This window comes from Lates calcarifer, linkage group LG24, assembly GCF_001640805.2.
Source record: "Lates calcarifer isolate ASB-BC8 linkage group LG24, TLL_Latcal_v3, whole genome shotgun sequence".
Lineage (NCBI taxonomy): Eukaryota > Metazoa > Chordata > Actinopteri > Centropomidae > Lates > Lates calcarifer.
Genome location: NC_066856.1, coordinates 18,625,368 through 18,652,350, shown reverse-complemented (window position 1 = coordinate 18,652,350; position 26,983 = coordinate 18,625,368). Strand labels below are relative to the sequence as shown.

The 26,983-nt window shown below is 40.7% G+C and overlaps 3 protein-coding genes across 3 annotated transcripts; 2 read left to right on the top strand and 1 right to left on the bottom strand.

The window, feature by feature from the left end:
• The first annotated feature begins 354 nt into the window (after window positions 1-354).
• Window positions 355-2,808, top strand: psme2 (proteasome activator subunit 2). Its single transcript, XM_018679249.2, has 11 exons — window positions 355-543; window positions 847-879; window positions 971-1,033; window positions 1,114-1,200; window positions 1,341-1,389; window positions 1,477-1,574; window positions 1,660-1,728; window positions 1,821-1,888; window positions 1,975-2,029; window positions 2,250-2,336; window positions 2,428-2,808. The coding sequence occupies exons 1-11, from the start codon at window positions 496-498 to the stop codon at window positions 2,506-2,508; spliced, it is 738 nt and encodes a 245-aa protein (XP_018534765.1). The 5' UTR covers window positions 355-495; the 3' UTR covers window positions 2,509-2,808.
• Window positions 2,788-4,591, bottom strand: lsm5 (LSM5 homolog, U6 small nuclear RNA and mRNA degradation associated). Its single transcript, XM_018679250.2, is given in 6 exon segments — window positions 2,788-3,030; window positions 3,374-3,446; window positions 3,540-3,567; window positions 3,655-3,730; window positions 3,732-3,751; window positions 4,361-4,591. Coding segments are annotated over 6 exon segments (276 nt in total). The 5' UTR covers window positions 4,407-4,591; the 3' UTR covers window positions 2,788-2,997.
• A 650-nt stretch (window positions 4,592-5,241) lies between these two features.
• avl9 (AVL9 homolog (S. cerevisiase)) lies at window positions 5,242-26,694 on the top strand. The gene is given in 18 exon segments (XM_018679251.2): window positions 5,242-5,510; window positions 8,242-8,362; window positions 10,383-10,468; window positions 11,144-11,215; window positions 13,059-13,148; window positions 13,228-13,294; window positions 13,615-13,655; window positions 13,735-13,773; window positions 13,861-13,930; window positions 14,100-14,200; window positions 14,202-14,609; window positions 15,431-15,523; window positions 15,525-15,566; window positions 15,645-15,864; window positions 16,718-16,835; window positions 17,435-17,488; window positions 23,194-23,282; window positions 24,491-26,694. Coding segments are annotated over 18 exon segments (1,923 nt in total). The 5' UTR covers window positions 5,242-5,426; the 3' UTR covers window positions 24,619-26,694.
• Window positions 26,695-26,983: the final 289 nt, after the last annotated feature.

The following is a 26,983-nucleotide window of genomic DNA, read 5'->3' as shown; positions in this document are numbered from 1 at the left end:
TGATTACAGTCATATCGTGGAGAAATACATTGTAAAAAGAAACATATTCATAATTTTTAAGACAGTGTCTGATGTGAAATTAACATTTTCACTGGAAAATGTATTATTAATATGATTTATTGGTTTTTTTGCTTGTATTTTTGCCCCAAAATGAGCCTGAACACGTTAAATGCTCTTTAACATGTGCTAAAAATAAATATGCACATTTTTTTTCAAAAGTAAATTTTGTCACTTACATAAAATTACAACAGAAATTAAGATTTTTAGTGGTGTTTTCAGGGGAACTACCCGACCTACCCGAGGTGGGGGGGGGGGGGGGCAGTGGGAGGCGCAAACTGCATCATCCGATTTGAAATCGAAAGTAAGCTGCTGGATGAGGAAATAAGAAATCACACAGGCGATACGTATTGTCCGTCTCCTGCACCCGTACACCTCTGATCTTCATTTAGAAGCAAACATATTTAACTTGTCTTTAACTTTAAGTTTGTTGTAGTCATGTCAAAGGCAGCGACCCTGAAAATAAGCAGCACAGCTGCGGTAAAGGTAAGTTAATGCGGTGAACGCGCTCAGGACAAACAGGTACAAAAGGCTGCGTGTGGAGGCGACAGGCCAAACCACAAAGACTTTATTTTATTGTGAATTTTATGCATGTAGTTTCTGAAATGTTAGGCACCAGCATGTTGAAAAAGAATTAGTTTTCACTCGGTTAAGCAGCGGAAAGTCCCCTCCTGAGAGGAAAACGAAAGTAACATCCAAAAAGGTTTTAATGTGTCATGACTCAGCAGCTTAAATAGATTAAATCTTTATGTCTTTATCCACTTCATTCTGTTTTTTCCTTTCCTACAGGTGGAGAACTTCCGCCAGTCGCTGTATCATGAGGTCTGTGGAGCCGGAAAAGTCACATTCATTCAAAAATAATGAACTTCTGCAGCTTTAAATTGGACTTTTCTGTGTTTTTTATGTTCTCCAGGCAGAAAATCTGTTCTCCAATTTCATCCCACAGAAGATTATACAGCTGGATTCTCTGCTCAGGGTCAGCCAGCTCAGTGTTTTACTGTAATACACCTGAAATATCCTGTGCTTTCTTGTTTAAATCATCATCTGTGTGTTCAGGACGATGCCCTCAGCATCACCGACATGGCCTCTCTCCAAGCGCCGCTGGACATCCCCATCCCGGACCCTCCGTCCCCGGAGGACGAGGTGGGACTAGCTCTTTGTTTACAATCAATTTATTTTGAAATGTGCTTTTAAAACACCTTCTAAAGAGGAAAATCATCATGTATTTTGTTTTGCATCTGACGCAGACATGACTGGAAATTGTCCTTTTTCTGATCCCACAGGAAATGGAGACAGATAAAAATGAAGACGATGAGAAGAAGAAGAAGAAAGGTAGAGTGCTTTGTTGTTTTTTTTTGCCTTTTCTCATGTAACATGTCGATGTACAGGACAGAGAAAATAAGTTCTGTTCATGTGCAGCTCCAAAATGTGGCTTCATCAAGGGGAACGAGAAGATCATGATGCTTCTGGACAGGGTGAAACCGGAGATCGTCGCTCTGAGAGAGACCATCATTAGTGTGAGTGAATCCCTGTTGCTGTCAAGATGAAAACTACCTCCAGATTTTTACGTCGTATTTTTACACTGTCGCCATTTTCCTGCAGGTGTCCTGCTGGATTCAGCACCTCATCCCCAAAATAGAGGATGGGAATGACTTCGGAGTGGCCATTCAGGTACATTCCCATCCAAAAACACTGCACCATGCATGCACGGTGACATTTATTCAGCATTTAATGGTTGCTAACTGGTCATTTTTCCACCACAGGAGAAAATCCTGGAGAGAATCGCTGCTGTAAAAACCAAAGTTGATGGTTTTCAGACAAACATCAACAAGTAGGTTGGATATAAAAAGCTGTTTCAGCAGACAAATCAAAGCAGAGAACAAATCATTTTATGGTAATCCTTTTTTTAATATGTAGGTACTTCTCAGAGAGGGGAGATGCTGTCGCCAAAGCCTCTAAAGAGACTCATGTGGTGAGTGATAGCACTGCTCTGGAGGTACTCCAGCAATTTATTACTACGCTCCCGCAACATTCAGGGACTGATGCACTCCAAAGTTGGTGGTTTTTAATTTGAATTCTTCTGATAAACTGAAGGAGCAAGTGTTTCTTTATGGGCTGAGAGGATTCCTCTACTCCCCAGGCTAAATAAAGTTGGCAGGCTGTTCCTTTAACTCTGCTTCCTTTCTCTCCAGATGGACTACCGCTCGCTCGTCCACGAGAAGGACGAGACCATCTACTCCGAGATCAGGGTGATTGTTCTCGACATCCGCGGCTTCTACGTAAGTCAAACCCTCATCCTCGGAAACGTTAACCACCCGCGCTGCCACACAGGAACATTTAAACATTATTATTTTACCTCTTTAACTTCAGGCCGAGTTTTACGACATCATCAGCAAGAACCTGGAGAAGGTGACCAATCCGAAAGGAGAGGAGAAGCCGTCCATGTACTGAAGCTGGAGGAGGTGGTGACGGGACAGATTCTTCGATCCTCTGCATTCGATTTCAGTCAGGCCGCGTGTACATTTAAACCAGCTACAAACAACAGTTCAAAGTTTAAAATAAGTTTCACCTCCCAGTTTTGCTTCTTCAGTTCAATAAACATGAAAAATAACTGGATCCAGGTCACTGCTGTATGGAAAACACTTTAGTTTTGTACAAGCACTTGCACTAAATTTATGTTGTTGTACGACTGTGAGTTTTAAATAAAAAAACCAAACAAAAACAAATAAAAAAGGTGAGAGATTCAAGAGATTTATTCGTAACAAAACCTGCCTTTTTGTCATGTGTGATCCACGATACACAAATACTCACTTAGGAATCTTACTACAAAAATATTTCCCTCCTTAAAGATGAAGAGGGAGGATTAACAACAACAACGACATAAATCAACTTAGAAACACAAGGTAGGAAAAGGCCAAACACAAAAAATGTTGCAGTGATTCAAACTTCAGGACCTTCTCCACCAGGTATGAGCTGCAAGAAAAGGAAAAATGTGGATATAAATTCTACTGTGAAGGTAAAAAAACAACACTGATGGTTCTAATTCTGTTGAAAAAAAATCTCTGCTTGGTTAAGTTTAGGCTTAAAAAGAACCAGGTTAGGTTAACTTTACTGAACTCTACTTCAACACTGGCACAATTACTGATAATATCCTAGATAAATGTTAATAAGAGCCCCATCTTTAAGCATTTTTTCTGCTCATTTAAACATCTGCTGAAAGGTTTAACTGTTCCATGTTCTGAAAATCACTGTATATCACAGCCTCAAGAGGCTTATTGCTTTGCCTATAGAGTGAACTTTAATGCTAGTTTCATACCATTGTGATGTTATTGCCGTTGAGGAGGATCTGGTCCAGTTTGGTTATCCTCCGTCCCTCTGGCGTGATTTCACTGGAAAAAAAAAACATAAAAGAATGAGTTACTTCAACAAACAGGTGACTTAGAAATGACCGTGTGTAAAGCAAAAACAAAAGGAGCACTTACAATTCTGTCACGTCCTCCAAGACCATGTCTAAGACACTAAGTTAAGGACATAATCTGAGGCAGTGTGCAGAGCCAAACAGTGAAATCAAACAGTGTAACCTGAGTGAAAGGATACTGACAAAGTCATCGAAACCCAGCAGGGTGCCCACGATTTCTTTGTCTGTTTTCATGACGATGTGAATCCGGGAGCCCGATACATTTGTCCACAAGTTCTGAAAGATTAAAAAAAAAAAAAAGCAGATTTCATAATTACAGTTCACTAAAGTACATGGACCAGAATCTTAAAGGGATATTCCCAATATCTTGTGGAGTCAATGCAAGGAAGACCTGAAGCTTTGAGAGCAAATCCAGTATTAGTCTGATGTTCCTAATAAAGTGACGGCTGCTATATAACAATCAAACAAAACGCCACACGTCTTAGTTTGTTATAATTTGAATAAACGCGGTTGTACTTTGGATTAAGTTTAACGTGTGGCTAAAATAAATCAAAATAATGGCGTCCACGAGGTCAGATAATTAGCTACAACTGCGGGACTCACTTAAGTTGATGTTGTGTTTCAATGGTGCAGATAAATCAACACATGTGCGGCTAATAAAACTGCTAAAAAACAGGAGAGGAGAGGAGTTTGTAGCAGAGTTAAGAGCGGTATTTAGCCACCTGCTAGCATGATGCTAACGTCAGCTAGCGAAACAACGCTAATATTTAAGACTTTTATCCGCCGCTACTTAGAGTTAAACCACCAAACCTCTGCATTTTAACACCCAAACATCGTTAGCTATCAGAAAACAGAGAAACTCAACATAATATTTGATTTACAAACCGAGTGGGAGCAGCTGAGACGGATTCGTTGCTTGAGTAGCCGCCATGGTTGATCCACGCGCAGTCGCAACCAATCGATAGCAGAGTAGCAGAGTCGTCACTGCAGCCAGGCGAAAGCGATCAAACCCCGAATCGATCACCGAAAGATCGTCTTGCCTGCCGCAGTGCGTCGTTACGATTTACATTAACTGAATAGACACACTGTTGAATACATAAAATAGAAACTTTAAGGTACGCAAAGATTTGAATTTGTTGTTCGGTTTAATTCCACGTGATGGCGCTGTCAACGCATGACGTCATTCTTTCACTAAACAAAGAGTATATAGTCGAAATCAAGATAATTCCCCACTTTAGTCTCTGCAGTCTACTGCAGTTGAATATTTCCATGATTTTCTACTTTATACTTCTACTTTACTACTTTTTTTTAACTGCAGTTAATTTTTTCGAACAGTTGTATCTGTTAGTTGCTTTTAAGATGAACGTTTAACATAGAAAACAGCAAAAACAGATTAAATAATCCAAATGTACAAAAAATACATCAAAATTTAAATTATAATGATAACAGAGCAGATATAGCACTGACGAATCCTACTTTTACTCTTCACACACAAACAAAATGTTCTGCTATCAATTTTCGGTTTAAATAATAGACGTGTTTATATTTTTAAAAACCTTTAGCAATAAATCTGCTATTTCTTGCCAGTCACATTTTAATGTTTATGTACCTTTTCTCAGGTTTTTGCCCTTATATTTGCTATTTGTACATCCCTACACATTGTTATCTTTCTGTGTTGCGTATGTACAAACGTATTTATCCTGAGGCTAATCGCTAAGCTAGCCCAAAAACGGAAGTGCGCTGCGGTGAATCATCTCGCTCCGTCCGTCCCGTGGCTCTTTGAGGGACGAAGCGGAACAGAGAGAACCGTCGCTGCCGCTGAGTTGTAGCTCTCGGACTGTTTACCGATCCCGGAGTTAAAAATCGCCTCCGTTTACCGTCTCTACATCCGATCCCCGGGGTTTTTTAGATCATCACCGGCCTGCCTGAACATCCAGGGCCGGGGGTGGGTATGGAGTCTCACGGCAGGGACGACGTTAAGGGGCCGGTGCTGCACATCGTGGTGGTTGGATTTCACCACAAAAAGGGCTGTCAGGTAGGTGAACCCTGCTCCATGCTAATGCAGCTAACTGCAAATAAAAAAGGCACATTACCACTATTATTTCCGCACTGCAACATCTTAATAATCACACTCCAGCTCTACGGAGTGTCCTCTATTTTAATCACAGCTCACACATAATAACCCTGCAGGGGGTGGGAATAATAATTGCCCCCTGCCTGACATGCATTGAAGTTAAATCAGCTGTTTGCTCTGGCTCTCTCTGGGTTATGTAACATGTGCTCTGCTGCCAACTTAGACATCTTTCCAGGTCAGTGTATTCAGCAGCAAGAAGAGCTGTGGTTTTGTCGAATACAGGCTGCAACAAAGCACAAACTTCCCCCCTCTCCTGTTGTTATTAATCTGCCTGTCAAACAGAGCTGCTTGGTTTGGTACCTGCATGTCAACAATGAGACGACTGCAGCTTTCAGGACGTTTTGTCTGCTGTCTCTGGGAATACATGTGTGTAGTAGATGTTTCCAAGGACGCAGAGAGCAAATATTTAATGCTTATGCTTGAAAAAGTGATTTAAATCTTTAAATATTATTAAAATAAGAGCCGCAAACCCTAAAAAAGTTCAGTTTGCTATCACATATCATAATAAAAGTGGGAAATCATCGCATTTAAGAAGCTAGAACCTGCAAATGTTAGATATTTTGCTTTAAAAAGTCATTAAAATCAAAAACAAATGTCAAAATAAGAGCCCCAAACCCCAAAAATCATCAAAATAGCAAAAAATGCCTGTTATGTATTAAAATCATGTCTTGTATTTGACTAAAAGTTTTTTAAAAACCTAAATGCGTGCAGTTCTCTGTCGTATAATCAAGGACAAGCAGGAAAAATGCCTAAAATTGACCTTATTTTTTACTAAATAAAACAGAAACTTGCCCACACACACACACACACACACACTCAGAGATGCTGGTTTTGGTGTAAACCTGCTCTGCAGCGATTAACATTTCACCCCCATCTTTCTGTCATGTCTGACCTCTGACCTCCTGCATGACAAAAGCAGCGTTTAACAGCTGCTCATCAGCGAGAGTGCATCTTCTAATTATCGCCGCTGCTGCTTCTGCTTCCTCAAAATTCATTAAATTTACAGTCGTCGTTGTCTCTGCTCTCCATCTGTGTCTCTGTGGCCTGTTTAACTCGACTCAGTGGCCTTGGAAGCAGCTGCTGTTTGAGCTGAAAGATAAAAAGATTAAAAAATTTAAATAAAAAGACAAGTTAGCTGCAGCAGAGCACACACTCTTTGTTTCAGGTAACGAGCCTGGTGTAGCCTCTGTTAATGGAGGTGATCCGATAGGGGCTGGCGATGTCTCCCGCCGGGTATCAGGTGATCATTTCACCTGCCGCCCGTCTGTTTCTCCACCAAAGGAGGCGTGGCAGCTCTGCAGGAGGTCATCCTCAAAAGAGTGAATCATTATTGCAGCTGGGTGGGTGTGTGTGAGGCGTTCAGGAACAGCAGGTTTCAGGCTGATCTAGTGGGAGGCTCTCAACCGTCGCCACAGGCAGGAGGAAAGGATTGAATTAGGGCTTTGACTATCGACTAATCTGCTTTTTATCGTCTCATTTTGTCCATTAAACGTCAGAAAACAATCTCAATTGCAATTTCCCAGCACCTGGGGCTTCAAATTGCTTGTTTTTGTCAAACAAAGCAGTCAAAAACCTGAATATTTTTATTTAAAATGACGTATATTTGTTGTTTTTGCTTGAGAAATGACTTAAATCAGCAACTAAAAGCCACCTGGGAATTTTTGACTCATTAATTAAGTAATAAAAGTGATGTAATGATCACCTGACACCTATTTTTTTCTTTAGAAAATGCATAAAACAGACAACGTGAGCATCAGATATCATTGCACACGGCAAACACATGTGGCATATCATGCAATGTGCTTGCCATTCAATCTGTTGTTATAATGCAACAATAAATAGCTTGAATGAAGTCGTCCAACCTGATTATCTGATTTACTTAAGTTGCACTGCTGGTTCTGTGCTGCTTCTTTTCCCTCCCGTCTTTTACGTCAGGTTCAGATTGTTTTTATAAGAGTCTAACAATATTATGGATAGGATTCCTACAGAGATAGAGCTTTTTATTAAAGACTATAATCCTTTTTGTTTAACCAGAATCCGTTGTTATATATTAATACCAGACTCCATTGACAGAAACGGTAATTTTACCAAGCAGAACACAGGAGCTGCTAATGCATTCCTGCTTCAGTCTGTTAGTTAGTTTGTGTTATTGTGTGACTTTCAGTGGTGGAGGAAGCAATCAGATACATTACATAAGTAAAAGTACCACACAATAACACGGACAAACTAACAGATCAAGGCAGGAGTAGATTAACAACTCATGTGTTAAATTACTGTTTTTGTCAATGGAGTCTGGTTGAAGAAAACAGCTCTTCCTCCCCACTTTAATGGATTTTATGGATAGGATTCCTACAGAGATAGACCTTTTTATTAAAGAGTAAGATCCAAATTATCTTAAGTTACTTGTCCTTGTACTCTTTATGTTATTATATTTACAAAGAGAGACCATGCAAATACATGGAAATAAAAGCACATGAGCACGTAAAGGGAACGGCTATGAAATCAAGAAACTGAAATGTGGAAGAGAAATGTGACATTTAAGAAGCGAGAGCGAATTAAAGGAAGATTCCCACACACTCCGGGGTTACATTATGATTTGATCTTATTGTGCTTTCTCTCCTCCACCCTCCAGGTCGAGTTCTCCTACCCTCCGTTGATGCCGGACGAGGGTCATGACAGCAACCTGCTGCCTGAGGAGTGGAAGTATCTGCCTTTCCTGGCTCTGCCTGACGGGGCGCACAACTACCAGGAGGGTACGTCTCACCTACAGCGTTTAAATTAATCTATAATACGACAAATAGCAGCAATGCTAATGTGAAAGCTAGCTAGAAAACTCCAGTGTCCAGGCTGTAAAGAGGCAGCAGGACTGAGTGTTGTGGCTGCCGTCATGTGACAGTCCTGTGGTTTCACCGCTGCTCTTCGTACTGTCCCGCGAAGGCGAACGGCAGGAACTGAAGCAAAGTTCACATCTACATTTTAAAACATCAACCATCAGCAGCAGCCACTGTTATTGTACCGACAGAGAAAATGAACCAGCAGCTATTTTAAGGCCATTTTTCAAGAGGAAATGAGGTTCCAAAGTGAGATTTTACTGCTTTTCTTGGCGTTTTGTTACTTAAAATGTAATATTTATGCAGTTTTAGAGTGTTTCTTGGACAAAATAAGACATTTTAAAACATAATATTGGATTGGAATCAATTAATCCTGACTAAAGTCTGCAGATTAATCACTAGTTGCATCCCTAAATCTATTAAAAAAACAATCTAGTTGAATGTAAACTGATCTCTCCTGTGTGTGTGTTTCCTAATCATTTGTTTCCTCTGTGTGCTGCTGCTGCCACATCACAACTGTCAGCTGATTTAAAAACAGCAGCAGCAGAGATGTGAGCGACTCCCTCTGCACTGCGGCTCATAAAAACAACAGCCCCACTGATATGACTGGGTATTGGTTGCAATGGAAGACAGTAGAAGCTCACTCTACTTTTAAATTCATTCTACTGAGGATACACATCAAATAAGGTCATTTTTTAAAAGGGTTTTAAGGATGTATTTTTGAACCTGGGCCCTATATTCTCATGTTGTTTAACCAGAAACGTCGCTGTATGTCAATACCAAACTCCACTGACAAAAACATCAATTTTACAGAGCAGAACACAGGAGCTGCTGGAATACTGCTGCCTCCATCTGTCAGTTTGTTTGTGTTATGGTGTGACTTTCAGTGGTTAGAAGAAGTATTCAGATGCTTTATTTAAGTAAAACTACCACACAATGATACAAACAAACCAACAGCTCAAGGCAGGGGTATTGCAGAAACGCCCAATTTCTGCTTGGTTAAATTACTGTTTTTGTCAATGGAGTCTGGTCAAAGAAAAAGGGTCTTTCTCTCCCTCTTTAATGGATTTATAAATAGAATTCCTGCAGAGATAAAGCTTATTATTAGAGAGTGAGATCCCTTTTGTTCAACCAGAAACATCCTCTTTACCTCAGGAGCAGCTTTCAGTAGGCAGAGCTGAGTTTTGTTGCAGAAATGTGAATGTAAACCAGAGACTGGGAGCTGTTTCTTGGCAAGTTGGGGCAGTTTCATGCAGTCGATGCTCTGCAGCTGTGGCCTTGGTCCAGATGCCCCCGCCGCTGCCAGGCCTGGACCCCTGCCTCCTCATGCGACTCTGGTTAATCTCTGACGTCCACAGCCCAACCCTTTCAACCCTCATCAGAGCAGATCTTAGGGCACATTTTTAACTGCTCTCGGGGGAAATAAAGACTCCTTGAATGCACCACAGTGGGTCTGCTTCACTCTTAAGCAGTGTTAAGTGGATTAAAGCAACTTCAAGTAATTGCAAGTTGATTTTGATTGTGTTTTAAAAACAAAATGGTTGTACAGAAGGTAGGAAATCTGTTTAAAAATGTACACAAATGCTCTGCAGGAATGTAAAAGTAGGATTAAAACACTCCTGTGGCTCTCTGACTGAAAATGACAGAGGTATTTCAAGAGGTGTGAGGATAATCTGCTGGTGTTTGAAAAGTACACTTGGAAATTTTTGGCTTCAGGTTGCAAGTTTATCCAGTTTGGCCGCAGTTTTGAAACCTGGCTACACTGTAAAACGATCACCTAAACGCCTCATTCTCTGAACTTTTGTTTGTCTTCATTCTGCTGATTTTCCCTTTTGGTTTAAATGTGTTTCCGCCATTAACATCATGAATATTTTTGCAGATTCTGATGGCTGATCTTGCGTGACACTGTATGTTAATGTGACTGCTGCTCTTGCTTTTGCAGACACTGTGTACTTTCACCTGCCGCCGCTCAGTGGAGACATGAAGTGTGTGTATGGAGTTTCCTGTTATCGCCAAATAGAAGCAAAGGTCGGTCCATTTAAATGTTCCCTCAGCTGTGAAGCCTCAATTTAAATACATATTATGTGGCCAAAAGTGTGCAGACACCAGTGGGGGACATTTTATTTAAGTAAAAACTCTGCAGAATGGCCCATTCAGAATCATATATACTGTATTTTTGGATTATATCTGTGCATTTATTGTGCTTAATTTTAAATATGTGCACTTTTTTCATACAAAATGAAGCAATAAAAGGATTTTTTTGTTTTTGTGTGATATTTTCCTGCAAAAGTTTAGACTAATTGCAGATATTGTCGATTTTTTTGAAGAAGTAAAGTCGTAAATGCGTCATCTGGACATCAGGACTGGACAGGAGAGGCAGGAACAGATGCTTTACTTTTCAAAATAAAAGCCAAACTCACAGTATATGGTAAGATTAGAAGAATAAGGCAGCAGTTTTGGAATGAAACGATCACATGAGGGTGAAAAGGTCATGTGTCCGCATACTTTTGGCCACACAAAGCGTCATTGTTCTCTTCTTTGTTGGTGTTTATGAGGGGAGTTTTGATTAGAGGAAATAAAACCTATTTTTGTTTCTCATGGGGTTTTCATGAGGTCAGCTGCAGAGCGATTAGTCACAGCGTCCTCATGACGTTTGGCCTTTATATCTATATATTAAAAAAAACAATGCTTTAATCTCCTCAGGCCTTAAAGGTCCGGCAGGCTGACGTCACCAGGGAGACGGTTCAGAAGAGCGTCTGCGTCCTCAGCCGAGTGGTGAGTCAGTCAGACAACGACGACATTATCTCATAACATAATAGAATAAGCCTTGATTTCTGTCTCGGTGACTTTACGAGCTGGAAATAATGAAATCAAGCGTCGAGCCACTGGGCCGTGAAATGTCGGCGTGACCTTACTATGATCAGAAATGTGAACGAGAGAGCAGAGAGAAGGGAGAGATTTCAGAAAAGGCTTTTTATTTCCAGGCATCTCTGCCTCTAATGTTCCGAAATTAATCCAGCGAGACTCTAAAGTAACCATCTCCTCTCATATGAGGTGATAAAAGAATCCGCATGTCGAGTCCCTGGAGTAAATTTCCCTCTTTCATGTGTCCCCACAGAGATTTAATTGACTCACAGGCAGCGTTTTAATGGTGTAAGGTAGATTCAACATGAACTATCATGCTGTGAAACTCTATATTCTGAGCTGAACTTTAATTAAGATATCATGTTTTATTCTTACGTTTTCTGGTGAAATGCAGCAATGTCCAAAGATTTTAGGGGGTCAAATGCGATCAAAAAGTTCTGAGACTGCACCTTTAACGAGTAAAACCTGTACCTGATTTAAATCTGGCCGCCGTCCCCTTCAGTGTAGTGGTTTTGTGCAGTGATACATCGCTCCTGGTGCCCCTGCCACATCTGGAACTCTTCCTGGAAGTCGCATCTGTAACTCGAGGAAGGGGAATAAGTCAGTTATCATGCAATCAAAAAGTTCTGAGACTGCGTCTGTAACAATTAAAAACCTACCTGATTTAAATCTGGCCGCCGTCCCCTTCGGAGTTGTGGTGCAGCAGCACACCACTGTCGAGTTTTCATCAGTCAGGAGGAAGAAAAGTGTCTGCAAGATCAATTATTATACGATCAAAAAGTTCTGAGACTGCACCTTTAAGAAGTAAAAATTGAACCTGATTTAAATTTGGCTGCCGTCCCCCTCAGCAGTTGTCTGCAGCCCAAAAACCTGCAGGTTCGTCATGATGCTAATCTGATCCTGAGATCAAATTCTCGGCAAATGTCGAGGAAAAACGACTTTCCGACACCTTTGTGACGTCAGATGTATTCGACTGTTCCTATAACCCCTGGAAACCAACTATCCGACATTCATACCCGCATCATGCCATGATTGGGCAGCTCTTATGCGATTGTCGGTTTCGGAAAGTTTTGAAAAATGTCAACACGCAGATTCCGTTTCAGTCGGAAAGGACATTTCATTTAAACTTTCTCTTATTTCGAGTAACGAATGATGCTAGGAGAGGACGGTGGGAGGCTAATAAAGGACTAGATTTACTAGCATTTACACTGTGTCCATTCCCTTGTTTTTCTTACGACAATTTTCGACTAAAATTAGCGAGATTTGGACATCTCAAACAGTAATAAATAAGCTGTTTCCATCTTTAAATGCAAACTTTATGTGTGGACTGTGGAGGAAGCAGACCGAGCTGTAGCTGCCGGTGACTGATGAGTGTCCAGCTGCTCTGTTGATCCTCTTAGAAAGTTCCTCAACAGCCTGCCACACATCACTGCTATTTCTGGATAGCCCTGTTTTTCGGGGGGGGTGTGGGACGTTTCCTATGATGTCCAAAAACATGATGTACTTGGGCTTAGGATTTAGACTTGTAGCAAACATGTTTACCCAGCTTTAGGGTCGTCGTCTTGTCCTCGGGGGGAAGTTAAACGAGGGCAGTCCTGAAAATGATCCTCTCTCTATCTTGTGTGGCCATTTCCCGGTAAAAAGAGGATAAAGAAGCACATGCTGATGAGAGGGTTTTTGTGTGTCATAGTGTAAATGACTCACAAATACACGTGTGATCTGCTGCTGACGGCGTTTTTGTTTTGATTTCCAGCCTCTCTACGGTCTGCTCCAAGCAAAACTACAGCTCATCACACATGCCTACTTCGAGGAGAAAGACTTTTCACAGATCTCTATTCTAAAGGTGATACATTAGATTTTATTCAAGTTTAGTTGTAGGTGTTTTTACTGCTCTGTTATCAACTTCCTGTTTCCTCTTGCAGGAACTCTACGACCACATGAACGGGTCTCTGAGGGGTTCGACTCTGGAGGGATCACAGGTTTATTTAGGTCGGTAAAACTTAAATTTCACGTGTCCATAACACCGGATTTAAACATTTCCAGCACCAATTTTCAGGGAATTTAGTCCAGCAAATTCTAAAAAAAACCGCCAGAGATGTAACTTTTTGTCATTCTTTAAAAAACTATTCGTTGCTAAAGATTTAACACAAGGTTTTGCTTTGTTTTACAGTTTCTGAGATACAGAAATTTTCCAGTTCTGTGCTCTTGTGCTCTTGCATCTTGTCAGACCATGTGTTTGCTGTTGACTGCGCAAAAAAAAAGTTCAAAATTCCAAATCTGTTGACGCTCTGTTTGTTTCCTCTCCTCAGGGTTATCACCAAGAGATTTAATACTGCACTTTCGACACAAGGTAGGAAATAATAGATTTAAATATCATTTAAAAAGATAATTATGGGATGATTTTTTTACCTTATTTTTTATCGTCACAGGTTCTCATCCTCTTCAAGCTCATTCTGCTGGAGAAGAAGGTATGAATCAACACATCTTGTCCACTTTTCAGGTAATTCAGCACTTGAAATACGACTTAATGTGTCTGGCTTATTTATTGTTTGCAGGTGCTGTTCTATGTGTCTCCTGTCAACAGACTAGTCGGAGCTCTGATGACAGTTTTATCGCTGTTTCCAGGTCAGTAAAAACCAAAATAAAATACAGTTCAGTGCTTGTGCATGCCTTAAAACGCTGGCGAAGAGCCTGGGAATTGATATTAGTCTTGAAACCCCTGTGGAGGTCTGGCACCAGCAAGCCACAGCTCCATTTTTTGTCTTCAGCATGTGTTGTGGCTTCATTTGTGCAGGTATGATCGAGCACGGCCTGGTGGACTCGTCCCACTACAGACCCAAGAGCAGCGTGTCGGAGGATCTGAGCCTGGTGGAGAGCGTCTCCGGCGCCGAGGAGTTTCGTCTCTGTGTCCGTCACCGATATTGCCAACACCGCCCTGGAGCTGGAGGGGCAGGAGGAGAGCGCCCAGCTGCCCGCCACCACCACCACCACCACCGCCGGAGAGTCACTGTCCTCGGGGGACAGCGGCGAGGGGGACAACCACCTCCTCAAACCCCCATCACGCACCTCCCCAGAGTCATCAGAGAGTGACTGGGAGACTCTGGACCCCAGCGTGTTAGAGGAAGGTGGCGCTAAAGAGGCGACCGAGACAGGGACGGAGCTGCTGGACGCGTTTGACTCCAAACCGGGGACGCCCATCACCGTGCAGCCGCAGGCGGTCAGCGGTCAGGGAGGGGTCACCCAGGGCTTGGTGTCCGGTCTGGAGGAGGATCACTACGGGCTGCCGCTCGCCATCTTCACTAAGGTGACTACAGCTGCAACCACTTATCGAGATGACGCCTTCAGGGTCCTTTTTTTCTGTTGGATAAATGGAACAAAACCCAAAGATACAAATTATAAATGGAGAAAAGGTTCAAATCCTCACATTTAAGAAGTCCAACTACTACTATCCTGCAACAATCATGCATCTACAAGTTGTCATTTTTAATTTCTGAGTTGAACCAAAGGACCAAGTGAGAACTACTTTTAAACATAAATAAACCATTTGAAAATCCATAGTTTGAATTAATTACGCTTTAAATTAATTTATTTCATTTTTTAAGCACATATGAGCACACGACTCAAAAAAAACAAAAGTACACAATCCTAACACTGACAAACACAACAAATTCACAAAATAAAAACCAAACAGCAGCTTACTTGATGCTCATGGAAGATAAACGAGCTTAAATCTGACATAAATCTTCATTTTCAGTTCATATTTATCAAGAACAACCTTCTGTCTTTACCCAAGTGAAACTGAAACACTTACGGCACAAAAACTTAAATTTATTCTGACTATTTGAGAAGAGTTCTCTCCTAAAATACTATAAAATACTACAAATTTTCCATGCATGGTCATGTTTCCTCATAGGGTTTTGGAGACACCTGTTCATAAACGATCAGTATTGGTTAATAAATAACCAATAAAATCAACATCTCAGCTCATCAAACAATAACCAGTGTGTTTTGTGTTCAAACAGGAAATGAATTCAGATTTTGATGTGTGCGTTGGGTGTGTTCTTCCACCAGCCGGGTGGAGATAAGCACCTGACCTTTGCCTTTTGTTGTTTTCGTTGTTGCCAGGGTTACCTGTGCCTGCCCTACATGGCCCTGCAGCAGCATCACCTCCTGTCAGACGTGACCATACGAGGCTTCGTTGCCGGGGCGACCAACATTCCTCTTCCGGCAGCAGAGGCACCTGAGCGACGCTATTGTTGAGGTGAAGTCCTGCAGGTGTAAACTGTTTTCTTTACTTTTAGTCAGTTCCTGAAAGTAAACGTTTTTTACGGCGTCATAGGTGGAGGAAGCTCGCATCCAGATCCAGGACCCAGAGCTCCGCAAGGTCCTGAGTTTGACAACGGCGGACCTGCGATTCGCCGACTACCTCGTCAAGCATGTGACGGAGAACCGAGACGACGTCTTCCTGGACGGGACGGGCTGGGAGGGCGGAGACGAGTGGATCAGAGCCCAGTTCACCCTCTACCTCCACTCGTTACTGTCCTCCACACTACAGCAAGGTTAGGTTCCTTCTCTCATGTCTTTATTAAGTGGTTACTTCACTTACGTCTCCCTTAATTAGTTCATTTAATCCAGGGTACCTGCAGGCTATAAAAGTCTTTAAATATGTTTTATCTATATTTAAAAATTAAATCATTTTAAGTACAGTCTCATTTGCTTTCACTCTTAATTAATCCAAAATGATTACACATTCTGCTTTTCTGGCAGTGTTTCTTTGTCAAATTGGTTTTAAAGGAGCTATATGTAGATTTTGCTAATGCTACATAGCTAACGTTAGCATCAGCAACTGTTTATTCAGTGGTGGAAAGCTACGCCAATGTTTTGCTTCTATTACTATCACATCTCCTCCTGAAGCTAGCATGCTAACTAGCAAGCCCCAGCCAATGTTAACTCTTGTTTTGCTTCTAGTTCTATCACTTCTTTTCTTCTACTGAAGCTAGCATGCTAACTAGGAGGCCCCACCAGGTTGGCCAGTCTCATTACTTTCCGATAGCGACTCCTTGTAGCATTCAGACTGCCCCTGACCACACAGCGCTGCTCAGAGGACGTATTATAACCTCTTGTATTATAAACACAACGATGGTTGAAGCTAAATCACCACGTTTAGCAGCAGAGAATGCTAACAAATGGCCATTAAGCATTAAAAAGCTTAACAGGGCTTTAACTTTGTTTTCCCTCTTTCACATTGGGTTGAGTTGATTCTACATTAATACTCAGAGGAATAACTAATTACAACTGGATTGTATCATCACACATAATGACTTTGTAGAGAAAATGACAGTAAATCCAGTTATGCTCCTAATCATGTTCACCGACTCCTCTGCTTCTTCTCTTTTGTGTTTGCTGTTTCAGATAACGAGAGGCTGCTGGCTGATTATGGCGTTCCGTTCATCACGGCGTGGAAGATCACCCACAACTACCGGGTGTGGTACAGCAACAAGCACCCCGCCATGACTGCCATCACCCCGGGGTAGGTGGGACAGGACAGGAGTCACCACACGCTCACTAGTTTCCCTTACCCAGAATATAGCAGCCATGAAACCATCAGCTGCCATTAAAAATGCACATTTCAGGGTTTTTTACATAGTGATGTTGATTATTTTTCCCATTTTTATATGTTCTTAACTGTAGTTTATGTAGGTAATGCTGCATTTTTTCAATTTGTTGCAACATTATTAAAAATGCACAATAAGAAAAATGCAAAATTCACATTTTGTTTGCCTAAAACATACTGTATACCACAGTCCTAACAAGTTTTGTTCATTTTTGTTATGTGCATCTACTTTAAAAGCTAGTAATATTTTTTGACTATACAAATTTTTTGAAAAATATATGCATGTTTTTGTTTTGAAAGTCCTTTTTTTTCCTTTTACTAAAAGAAGCTAAAGTCTTGAATTTCAGATGAAGTCTAAAAACAAGCATCCGTACAAGTGTAAAAGTGGGTAGACGTGTTAAAACAATAAATAATAATTATGACAGTTGACATTTTTGGATACTATAGACTGACCAGACTGTTAAAAAACACATTACAGTTTATATTTGTGAAGTAATTTTCCTTCTCTGTTGTAGACACCCGTTCCAGGGCCAGTACAGTGTTGCTGATGTGAAACTCCGTCTGTCACAGTGAGTATTATTATTTCATTCCCCTGCTTCTTCTTTCCTCTCCTTCCATTTACAGAACAATAGACAGTAACTTCATTGTTCACTGACTGTCGTGGAAATCTGTCTTTTGACTGCACCTCAGCCTTCAGATCAAAAACATTGACAAGTGAAACATTAATAAGACGCGAGACAAGTGGGACACAGGTGCAGAGCAGAGCCAAAAGCAGAGCTCTGACCTGATTAAGTTCATTACATTAGGGTGTTTTTTTTCTTCCTGTAGTTGAGTTGATACAGTGCCCCACAAAAACATGCATGTTGCTGCCCTCTTGTGGTGGCAAGAGGATATGCCAGCAAACATGACAACTTCAGGAAGTGACATTTGATCAGTGCAGCAGTAAAAGAGTAAATGGCTCCAACTTTTTCAGTGTCCTGCTACTTTTTAAATTTTGATTTTAACATAATTCTCTTTTAATTTTAGACATAAACATGTGGATATACTTTGGATTTTCTTTTTTACAACACTAATGTCTTTTCTAACTCTTAACATCACGTTCTGTCTTAAGAATTAAAGCACAAGTTATATTTTGTCCCCCTCTTGACACCAACTGGGCTCCATCTTTAACTGACAACCAAAGTAGCACGTTAAAAAAAGACTGGGGAGACTTAAAATTAATATATGGATGTTGAGGTGGGGGGTTTCTGGCAGCAGTTAGGGTCTTAAATCAGCCAAAGTCATTAATTATGAGCGAGTTTCATTCTCAAAAGCAGAGCTAGAGACTTCTCCAGGCTTCGGCTCCGGTTTCATTCCAGGAAGTGTGCATGAAAGGTGACTCTGTCCACAGCTGGAGCCCCGCTTCTAGTGTTACGCGTCGGATAAATTGCCCCAACACCACCGCCGCCGTTCCCTAACTTAGCTTTACGGTGAGAACACGGGCAGATCTGCTTTGGCTGTGATACTCGGGAGCTCTCACTTTACCCTCAGGTGTTTGGTGACATGGCCGCTGTGAACTTTGTCGTAATGCCTCAGTAAACAAACACACAGACAAACAAACAAACTGTGCGGACACCTTAAACTGGGGTTAGTTTAGCTTTAGCAGCACATTTAACATTTAAATCAGACTATATAATGACACTAAAATACAGAAATGAAACCTTTAAGATTTAAGAATCTGAGTCTTAATAAGTGCACAGAAAATAAATACACAACTATAAAATGCAGCAGTAATCGCAGGGAGAAGCTGATTATAGAGAAATAAAACAAAATATTAAAAGGACAAACAGAAAACCTTCACTTTGGAGTAAAATTATAAGAACTACAAAACTATTTCTGCTGACATAACTGAAAGTATAAGCTAAAAAATTAACAAATTAATAAACTATCTAATGTAGCAACAGATATTTATTGTATTTAATAATTAATGTCAAATGTCATTCTCACGAAATGAATTCAAAACTAAATAAATGACTGATATACAGTAAAACCTTTGTTTAATCAGCATTAGACATTAAAAATAATAGAAAATATTGAAGATAAAATAATATTAATGGGGTTCTTTGTCTTGTTGTAGACCGGCAGAGCTAGGAATCAAACTATTAATCCTGTGATATAGATATTTATAAACATAGAAATATAATAATCTTGTCATATAAATATTTTGATGCTTAGTGTACGATCATTTTAATGCATTTAGAAAGACTTTACCACAGTTTAGTTACTAAATAATTCTGATTAAAACATCCAACAAAATATTAAAGGTGCTAAATTCTTATGTACAGTAACTTCAACTGTGGTCATTGTGAATTTAATATTATATTTCACTTTCAGAGCGACTGCGCACAGGTTAGTTATGTCTAAGAAACTAAATGAAACAATTTTATTAAGCACAGTATCTATAAAGAAAATCCGAAATTGTTTAATTTTATTGATTTAATTTTCTGATTAGCTGCTGCTCTGGGAAACTGTGAAACTGTTAATTGATAATAAATAATCAGAAGGTGGTGACCAGGTCATAGCCGCGTCCTCCATGTTGTTTTCATGGAGCAGGAGTGGGTTAAAGGCACGCTGCTGGCTCTCAGCTCCCCTCGCTGCACTTTAAAACTCTGGATATAACTGGTGCAGTAGGGGCAGTAGTGGGGGTGAGAGGTGTGGGGGTAATCGGGGTTCAGGCAGGAAGTCTGGCACTCTGCCATCAGCGCTTCTCTGGAATAAACGCGTCTCATTTCCTGCCTCAGCTTTGTGTCAGAGCGGGGCTCCCGAAAACAGGAGGGGATTCAGCTGGTCTGAAGAAGTGTTTGTGTTTGCGTGAGGTCTGTACACGTGTTCTCTAAACGGAGACGTGAGGGCACGGCGGCAGATAAACAACTCAGTCTTCACCGCGACCTTGAACACCAGAGACGAGTGTTTATTGACTGTCAGGAGCTTTGAGCCTCGCGGGCTTGATACTTTCTCTGAGTGATGTTGAAATCCGTAGCAAGACGCAACACGAGAGGCACTTATTGACATGTAGTTTCTACAGTAAAACTAATATCAGTCTGATAACCAGCTGATATTGATCATAGTTTTCATCTGTGAAGGAGCCAAGAGGCAGTTTATGATGCGTTCAAGTACATTTTTATGATGTTAGCATTGGCGGTATTATGGATGGATTATGAGACAATGGGCCCCCAGGCACAGACATGTAAAAAGTCCCTCTCTTAAAAGGTGTAAGACTGAAAGAGACAGAATGATTTCTGGCTATTCTATGTCTCTCTGTAGCCATTTTGTGCCTCTTTATAGTACATTTGTGTCTCTTTGTAGTCATTTGGTGCCATTTGGCAGCCATTTTGTACCACTTGTACTTATTTTGTGCCTCTTTGTTGCCTCTTTCTACTCATTTTATAGCCATTTCTTGTCTCTTTGTAGCTACTTGGTAGTCATTTTGTGTCTCTTTATATCCACTTAGTACCTCTTTGTTGCCATTTGTGTCCTTTGTAGCCATTTTGTGTCTCTAAAGCTACTGGTGCCTCTTTTTAGCCATTTCGTGTCTCTTTTTAGCTATTTGTCTCTTTGCAGCTTTTGTAGCTATGTGTCTCTTTCAGTGACATTTTACAGGGACCCCTGACCCCTAGGGTCAGAAACTGTACCAGTGCAGGTCGATTCTATCATAGCAAAGCAATGAAATACTACTAAGATGTTGATGATTTTTGATGCCTGATTACAACTGCAATTTTTATTCTATTTTTTTCCGGTGTCTATCAGCTGTCAGACATTCTCTTGACCCCAAAGCGCCGCCTTGTTGCCTCTCATCAGTCAGAGACGGTAGAAAGTCTGTTTTCCTGCATCAGTAAACACAGAGCTGTTTTGCAACTTGAGATTGGACAACAGGAGGGGGAAACTGGGGTTAGTGGGACAGACGGTGACTGCTCTGATGTATCCCACTTGTCAGGATTGTCTTGAAAGTAAAAAAGGAAAGCTGAGTCCATCCACTCCACTCAGCTCTATCTCACTGCTCCTGCTCCTGCCACCTCCCCTCTATTTATACTCCCTGTAGGGGAAAAAAAAGGAAAAACCAGGCCCTACGCTTGACTTCCTTGTGAATGTGCTGTGTTGCATGTGTATTATGGAAGCACTGGGGGTGCTTTTCATGTTTCGTCGTCACCCGTGCTGGGACAAAGAGCAGCCGGTGGCAGAGATGTTCTCAGAAAACAGAGTCATGTGACGAGCTGCACGTCCGCAGGCAGACGTGCACTTATTGGAGGATTTTTCTTTATTGTCAGGGCACCACGCTACACTACATAAGGAGCTGTTTATTTGGGTCAGCCGGCGAGATAGAGAGTCAGTGGCTCCTCTCTTGAGCTAACGCTGCTTTCTGTCACTGTGAGGTTGTTGGAGACTGGTTTGAAGCTGGGTGGTATTAGAAAAAAAGTTGAAGTAGGATCATTTTACCACAGTGTTTCCATTATTCCACCCAAATTTCCTTTCAATGGCATCAAAGTTATTCACATTTTTTCCCTGCTTCAGTATGTCACACACAGCAGTGCATTTAAACCATGATTCAAGATGTCTTTTGTAATATTTTACACAAATCTTCCTGTAATTTAGACATATTTGCTCAAATTTGAGCTTTTAGATCTTGAGTAGAAGTTAAATGCCAATAAAACCAATAAAATAATTTTAAAAATACAGAAAATGTAGGAGATAGATTGAATTAGAGGATAAAAATCCCAATTTACGATAAGTTTTCAACGAAAAAAGCAGCACATTTGGATAAAAATTTAATTAAAAAAAAGAAAAGAAAATATTGACCCCTGGAAATGTTCTTGCTACATATTGTTGTTGACAAGTAATCTCAGCAAAACTAACTAATGATATATGAAAAAATAATAAAAGTAAATACAAAATTCTACACAAAAAATGATTTCAAAAAGCACACGCTGCTGGGAATGCACAACAGCAGGTCTCTTACTTTGAAAATAAAGACAAAAGGAAGTTGGCACAACAAGGACAGATTCCTGGTGGACGTGCAGCCATGGAGCTGGATTATTGATCCTATAGCAACAAGCGCCTAGCAACCACAGCTTGTTTTTTGGTGGATCCACTCTGTCCCCCTCCTCCCATATGCGCCCGGCACTGAGGGGACGGCCCGTCTGACTCTGAGACGCCACAGAGCAGAGGCAGCGAGTCGTTGCGGTGCCAGTTCACGGTCCGGCGGCTCATCCTGCACAGAGCCGGTGTCATGTTGATGCTGTAGTCAAATAAACACTGTATGTGTCTGTGGTGTGGAGGAATGACAGCAGCTATGCACACACAGCTCTCACTTCCCCTTTGGTTTTAGGTTTCATATACAGACTTTACATCCTGCAGGTCTCTTTTATATCGAGACTGGATCTTTGCTCTGTTAAAATAAGATTTACTTTCCCTCTGTCAGTTGTATTTAATCTGTCAGGACAGCATCACTGTTTCTGACATTTCCATCACTTGTGTTATGTTCTTGATTTTCAACACGTAAAACTACAAAAATGGCGGATTACGAGTTTATGAGCACGTCAATTTTAAGGGCAGTAAGTTGGTACTCATAGCTGCATGATAGAAGACCGGTAATGTCTAACATAGAGCTGAAACAATCAGTCTAATCAATTGATTAGTTGATGCACAGAAAAGTAGTCGCAAACTATTTTGATAATCAATAATTTCAGCTATTTTTTTAAGCAAAAATTGTGAAAAAATGCAAAATATTCGCAGATTTGAGCCTCTCAAAAATAATATGTGCTACTTTTATTCACATAAATACATAATCTCCAGCAACTTTTATTACTAACATTCATTTCCCATCATATTTGGAATTAAATGTTACTAAGTGAAGTAAGGAGGCAATATTGTCCTCTTACAAAAACAAAAGAGAAGAAAAACATGGATGACTACTCCAAACAAAGCATGACAGCTCTCCATTATGATCCTCAGGTACCAGGTTACTATTTTCAGATGAAATGATTGGCTCATTAGAAGGTGTGAAGGTTCAGAGGGTTAGAATGATGGACGTCTGCGATCGGCTTGTTTTAACAGCGATGCAGGAGTGAGATTCCTGCTTGAATGTCAGGTCAATGGGGATCCATGTGAAAGGTTGCGTGTTGGACTCCGATTCACATCAACCCCCCTTTCACTTTTACTTTCGTGTAGCTTGGTTTCCTGGAAAGGTGGAAGAACTCCTACGATGTTTTTCAGTGTTTCCTCTCCGTGTCCGTTACAGCTCGGTGCAGAACAGCGAGCGAGGGAAGAAGATCGGAAACGCCATGATCACCACCAGTCGCAGCATGGTCCAGACGGGGAAGGCAGTGGGTAAGAAACCACGCAAATCATCAATCATGGTGTAATCTGGCCGATTACACAATTACACAAGAAGCTTTGTGCTTATTTATTTTATTTAACGACTGCGCTGCATTCAAATGTCCTGCACAGGTGTTCACAGTTACCCATGCTGATTAGACCTCTGCTCAGGCTGAGGGTGAGTGGAGCTATGTCAAGGACACTGGACTCCATGAATGGGGTGGTGCTCAAAATCCACCCGGCACAGTGCCAGCCCTGCTGGTGTGGTTTCCACTCCATTTCTATACAGCCTATGCTAACCTGAACTGACGGCTCAGAGCCCCCAAGTAAACAAAATACCACGTGAACCAACGGCATAGTGATCATTACAACACATGTAGCGGCTTAAATCACAATGGAAATAGCACTGACTTATCTTTGCCAATGTTTAAAAGGTCTCGAAAGAATCAGCTGACCTCAGATAGGGTTAACATCATGCCTACCACCTTGTATACCTAAATAAAGCACAGCCAGTGATAAAGGTGAAAGAGGCTAACCCAGAAGTTAGCATCACCCTGGTTCAGTTTAGAGAAAGCCAAAAGGGTTTTTTCACTGGCTTCTGGATTATTGACGAAAATAATCGCCAGGAGTAAAAAGCTAATCTTCGGCTATAAACTAACGTCACCACCACTAAGTTCAATCCAATTGTAATTTTATTTAGTGCTGCCATCTGCTAAAAAGCCTTTCTTCTTAACAGTCGTTTGCAAGAGCGTGAATATAAACACAACGAAGCTGTAAAGGCAGATTGTTGAGTAGATCGTTTGGTGTGTTCACCTTTTTGAGACACATAAAAGCTTAAAGGAATCACAAGTTGGGTGTTTTCTGTCATATTTTGAGTCATAGAATAAATTGTAAAAATGTCTTGAGCTTGTGTTAAAACCACCTGCCTGAATTTCGGACGTCTAACCAAAACTGAATTGACTTTGGGGCAAGGGAACAAGAGGTGCTAAAATGCTAGCGTACTTCCTGGTTTAGGACTAATTCCTGCAGCTCTCCAATTGTTCTTTCTCAACGCTAACACCAGGATGAGGTACATCAATCAAGCCCACACTCTCCTAAGCTGAGGTCTAAATCAAATTACGTGAAATCAACTTGTGCAGGTGGACCACAGGTGTGCAGACACTGCCTAACGAGCCAGTTTGTCTGTTAATTTGTCACTGTAAAATCTCTGTGATCTCCAGGTCAGTCAGTGGGTGGAGCATTGACCAGCGCCAAGTCGGCCATGTCCTCCTGGTTCTCCACACTGGCCCAGCCTGCAGCCGTAACCCCTCCGGTTAGCCCAGAGCCAGCCACCGAGGCCAAACCGTGACCCACCAGTGGCCCCCGTGGACTCTGTCCCCCGTCGTCCTCTGATCCTCAGTGGTCCGAGAGCTGGTTTTATGAAGGAAAATCCAAGTCTGAACCATAAAACCCCCGACGGTCACATCCCTGATTGGAGACTTTCCAGCGTATTAGCAGGATGCCACTCTGGACAGAAAGGCAGCACTGCCGTTATACTAACTGTACAGTCCATATCCACTGTGAGGCAAAGACTGCCAGTGCTTTTGATCAAAAACCAGAAATTTCAGCAGGCTGCATCATGTCTGACCTCCTGTTTCTCACTGCTGCAGTTTGCTTTCCTGTGAGACACTAAAGATGCTGTTGTTGGGTTTGCGGTGTTCACTCTTTGCTGCATATTTTTAGAGTTTGTCTATATAGCCAACTATTTTGCTGACGAAGAAAAACAAAACAGGATTTGACAGGAGAGCATGAGCAGTGGCACCTCTAAAGATTTTAACAATTTAGATTTTAAATTCAGCTGGGCTCCTGTTTATTGATGCCTCTGTAATGATATTGTGGTTGTCTCTGCAACAGCTTGAATTCCTATGTGAAATATAACTGTGTAAAAATATATGCTGTTTATCAAGTAAATGCCAAACATTTAGTTTCCTGCCTCTCAAATGTAAACGTAGCTGGTTGTATTTATTGTTAATTGTTGTAAATGTCTCAGACAAAGACGTCTAGGGACCCACGAAACTGACAAACCATAGCAAAAGGTCATCAAACAGGTCAAAAATACAACCAAATACATCAATAAAAAATATTGTTAGCTAAATAATTAGATGGTAAACATAAAAAACTGTAAGATTTTTCCTTTAACCTTCAATCAGCTTGGATAAAGAGCAAAAAATATTCTATTTTTTTTCTGTAAGGAAAGCCTTAGCTAGCTAAGAAGGTCAGCTAGCAAATGCTACTTAAGAGTTTTTATATTAATATTTGATGAGAAAAGGGACATTAGTCATTGCCATCAATTACGTCTATTATTGCTAATGTATTTTTGATTACAACAAGAGACATTAACTTAAAAAAAGGTAGTGCTATAAAGATAGAAACACAGTGCTATATAAATATCCAAGTCATGTTAGCTAGCTAATTTTGTTAGCTTGCTACTTTCGTTAGCTTGCTAGGCAAATTTCATTAGCTTTTATTAGATATGTAAGAGAAGTAAAAACCCAGAATAAAAAATTGAAGGAATAAAAATAAAACAAGTTAATGAATGCTGTTACTGAAATAACCACAATGTCATTACATAAATCCTTGAGAACCTAATGCCTGATTTTGTGCCCCAATGAACGTGATAAAACTTCCCTTAACTATGAAGGAACCTGCACCCAGCTGTGTGTTTGACAGGGTGTTATTAACCCTCACCCAGGCCTTTTTATACTTTGCTGTCAGTATATATATATATATATATTGGGAGAACTATATTTAGTAAATCTAAAGATACTATCAAGTCAGATAACTTATTTATTTGTTGTGTACAAGCTTGTTATCTCATAAATATCCATGTTTTTGTCATGACAACACTGGAACAAGTCCCAAATCCATGGACCACTGTGTGTATTTGCACAAAGCAGCCATTATATTCTGTTTATGTGAACCTTTATCTTGTATAACTGTAATTTTGAGGTGCTTACGAGATGTTTTCCCTCCATGCTACAAGTATTCGACGGCGGTTGAATTAAAAGTGGTCCAGTGAGCATGCTCTGTCCAGTCCAGTTTTACAGTTGTAACAAGTGTCATCCTGCTATCTTTAAAAATGTTTTACGTTTCCTTTTTTTGTTTTTTTGTTTTTCTTTATGCTTTTAAACCCTTTTCAGCCATTGACTCATTTCTTGAATCAGCTTTTGATTTCTGAGAAAATATTAAAGTTAAAGCTGCTTTTTGTGTCTTTTTTTTACCCTCTGATGATATATTTTTCATTTTGTATTTAAAAGATATGAATGTATTGTGAATTCAGATTCACAGAATATTTTCTTGACAGATGCTTTTAATGTATTTGAGGAGAAAGTGATACTATATTATATTGCTGTATTAAAAATAATTAAAATACCACAGGCTTTTATTTTTAGCAGAACAATTCTTTTGTCTCTGTGCAAAAAAAATGTAGGTCAGCCAAACAAAGTGGTGGCAAATTTGTGTATGTGTGCTCATAGAGGAGGGGGTTGTTGTGATGGTGGTAGCACATGGCCAGACAAAAACGCACCCATGTGCTGTCCGACAACAATTCAGCAGCATCACAGGGACATATGAACCCGGCGACTTCATTTAGACCGAGGCAGGCAGAAATTCACACCCAGTGATGACCAGTTCAGACGGCCTCAAAGCCAGGGTCAGGATTGTTTTTTATCACT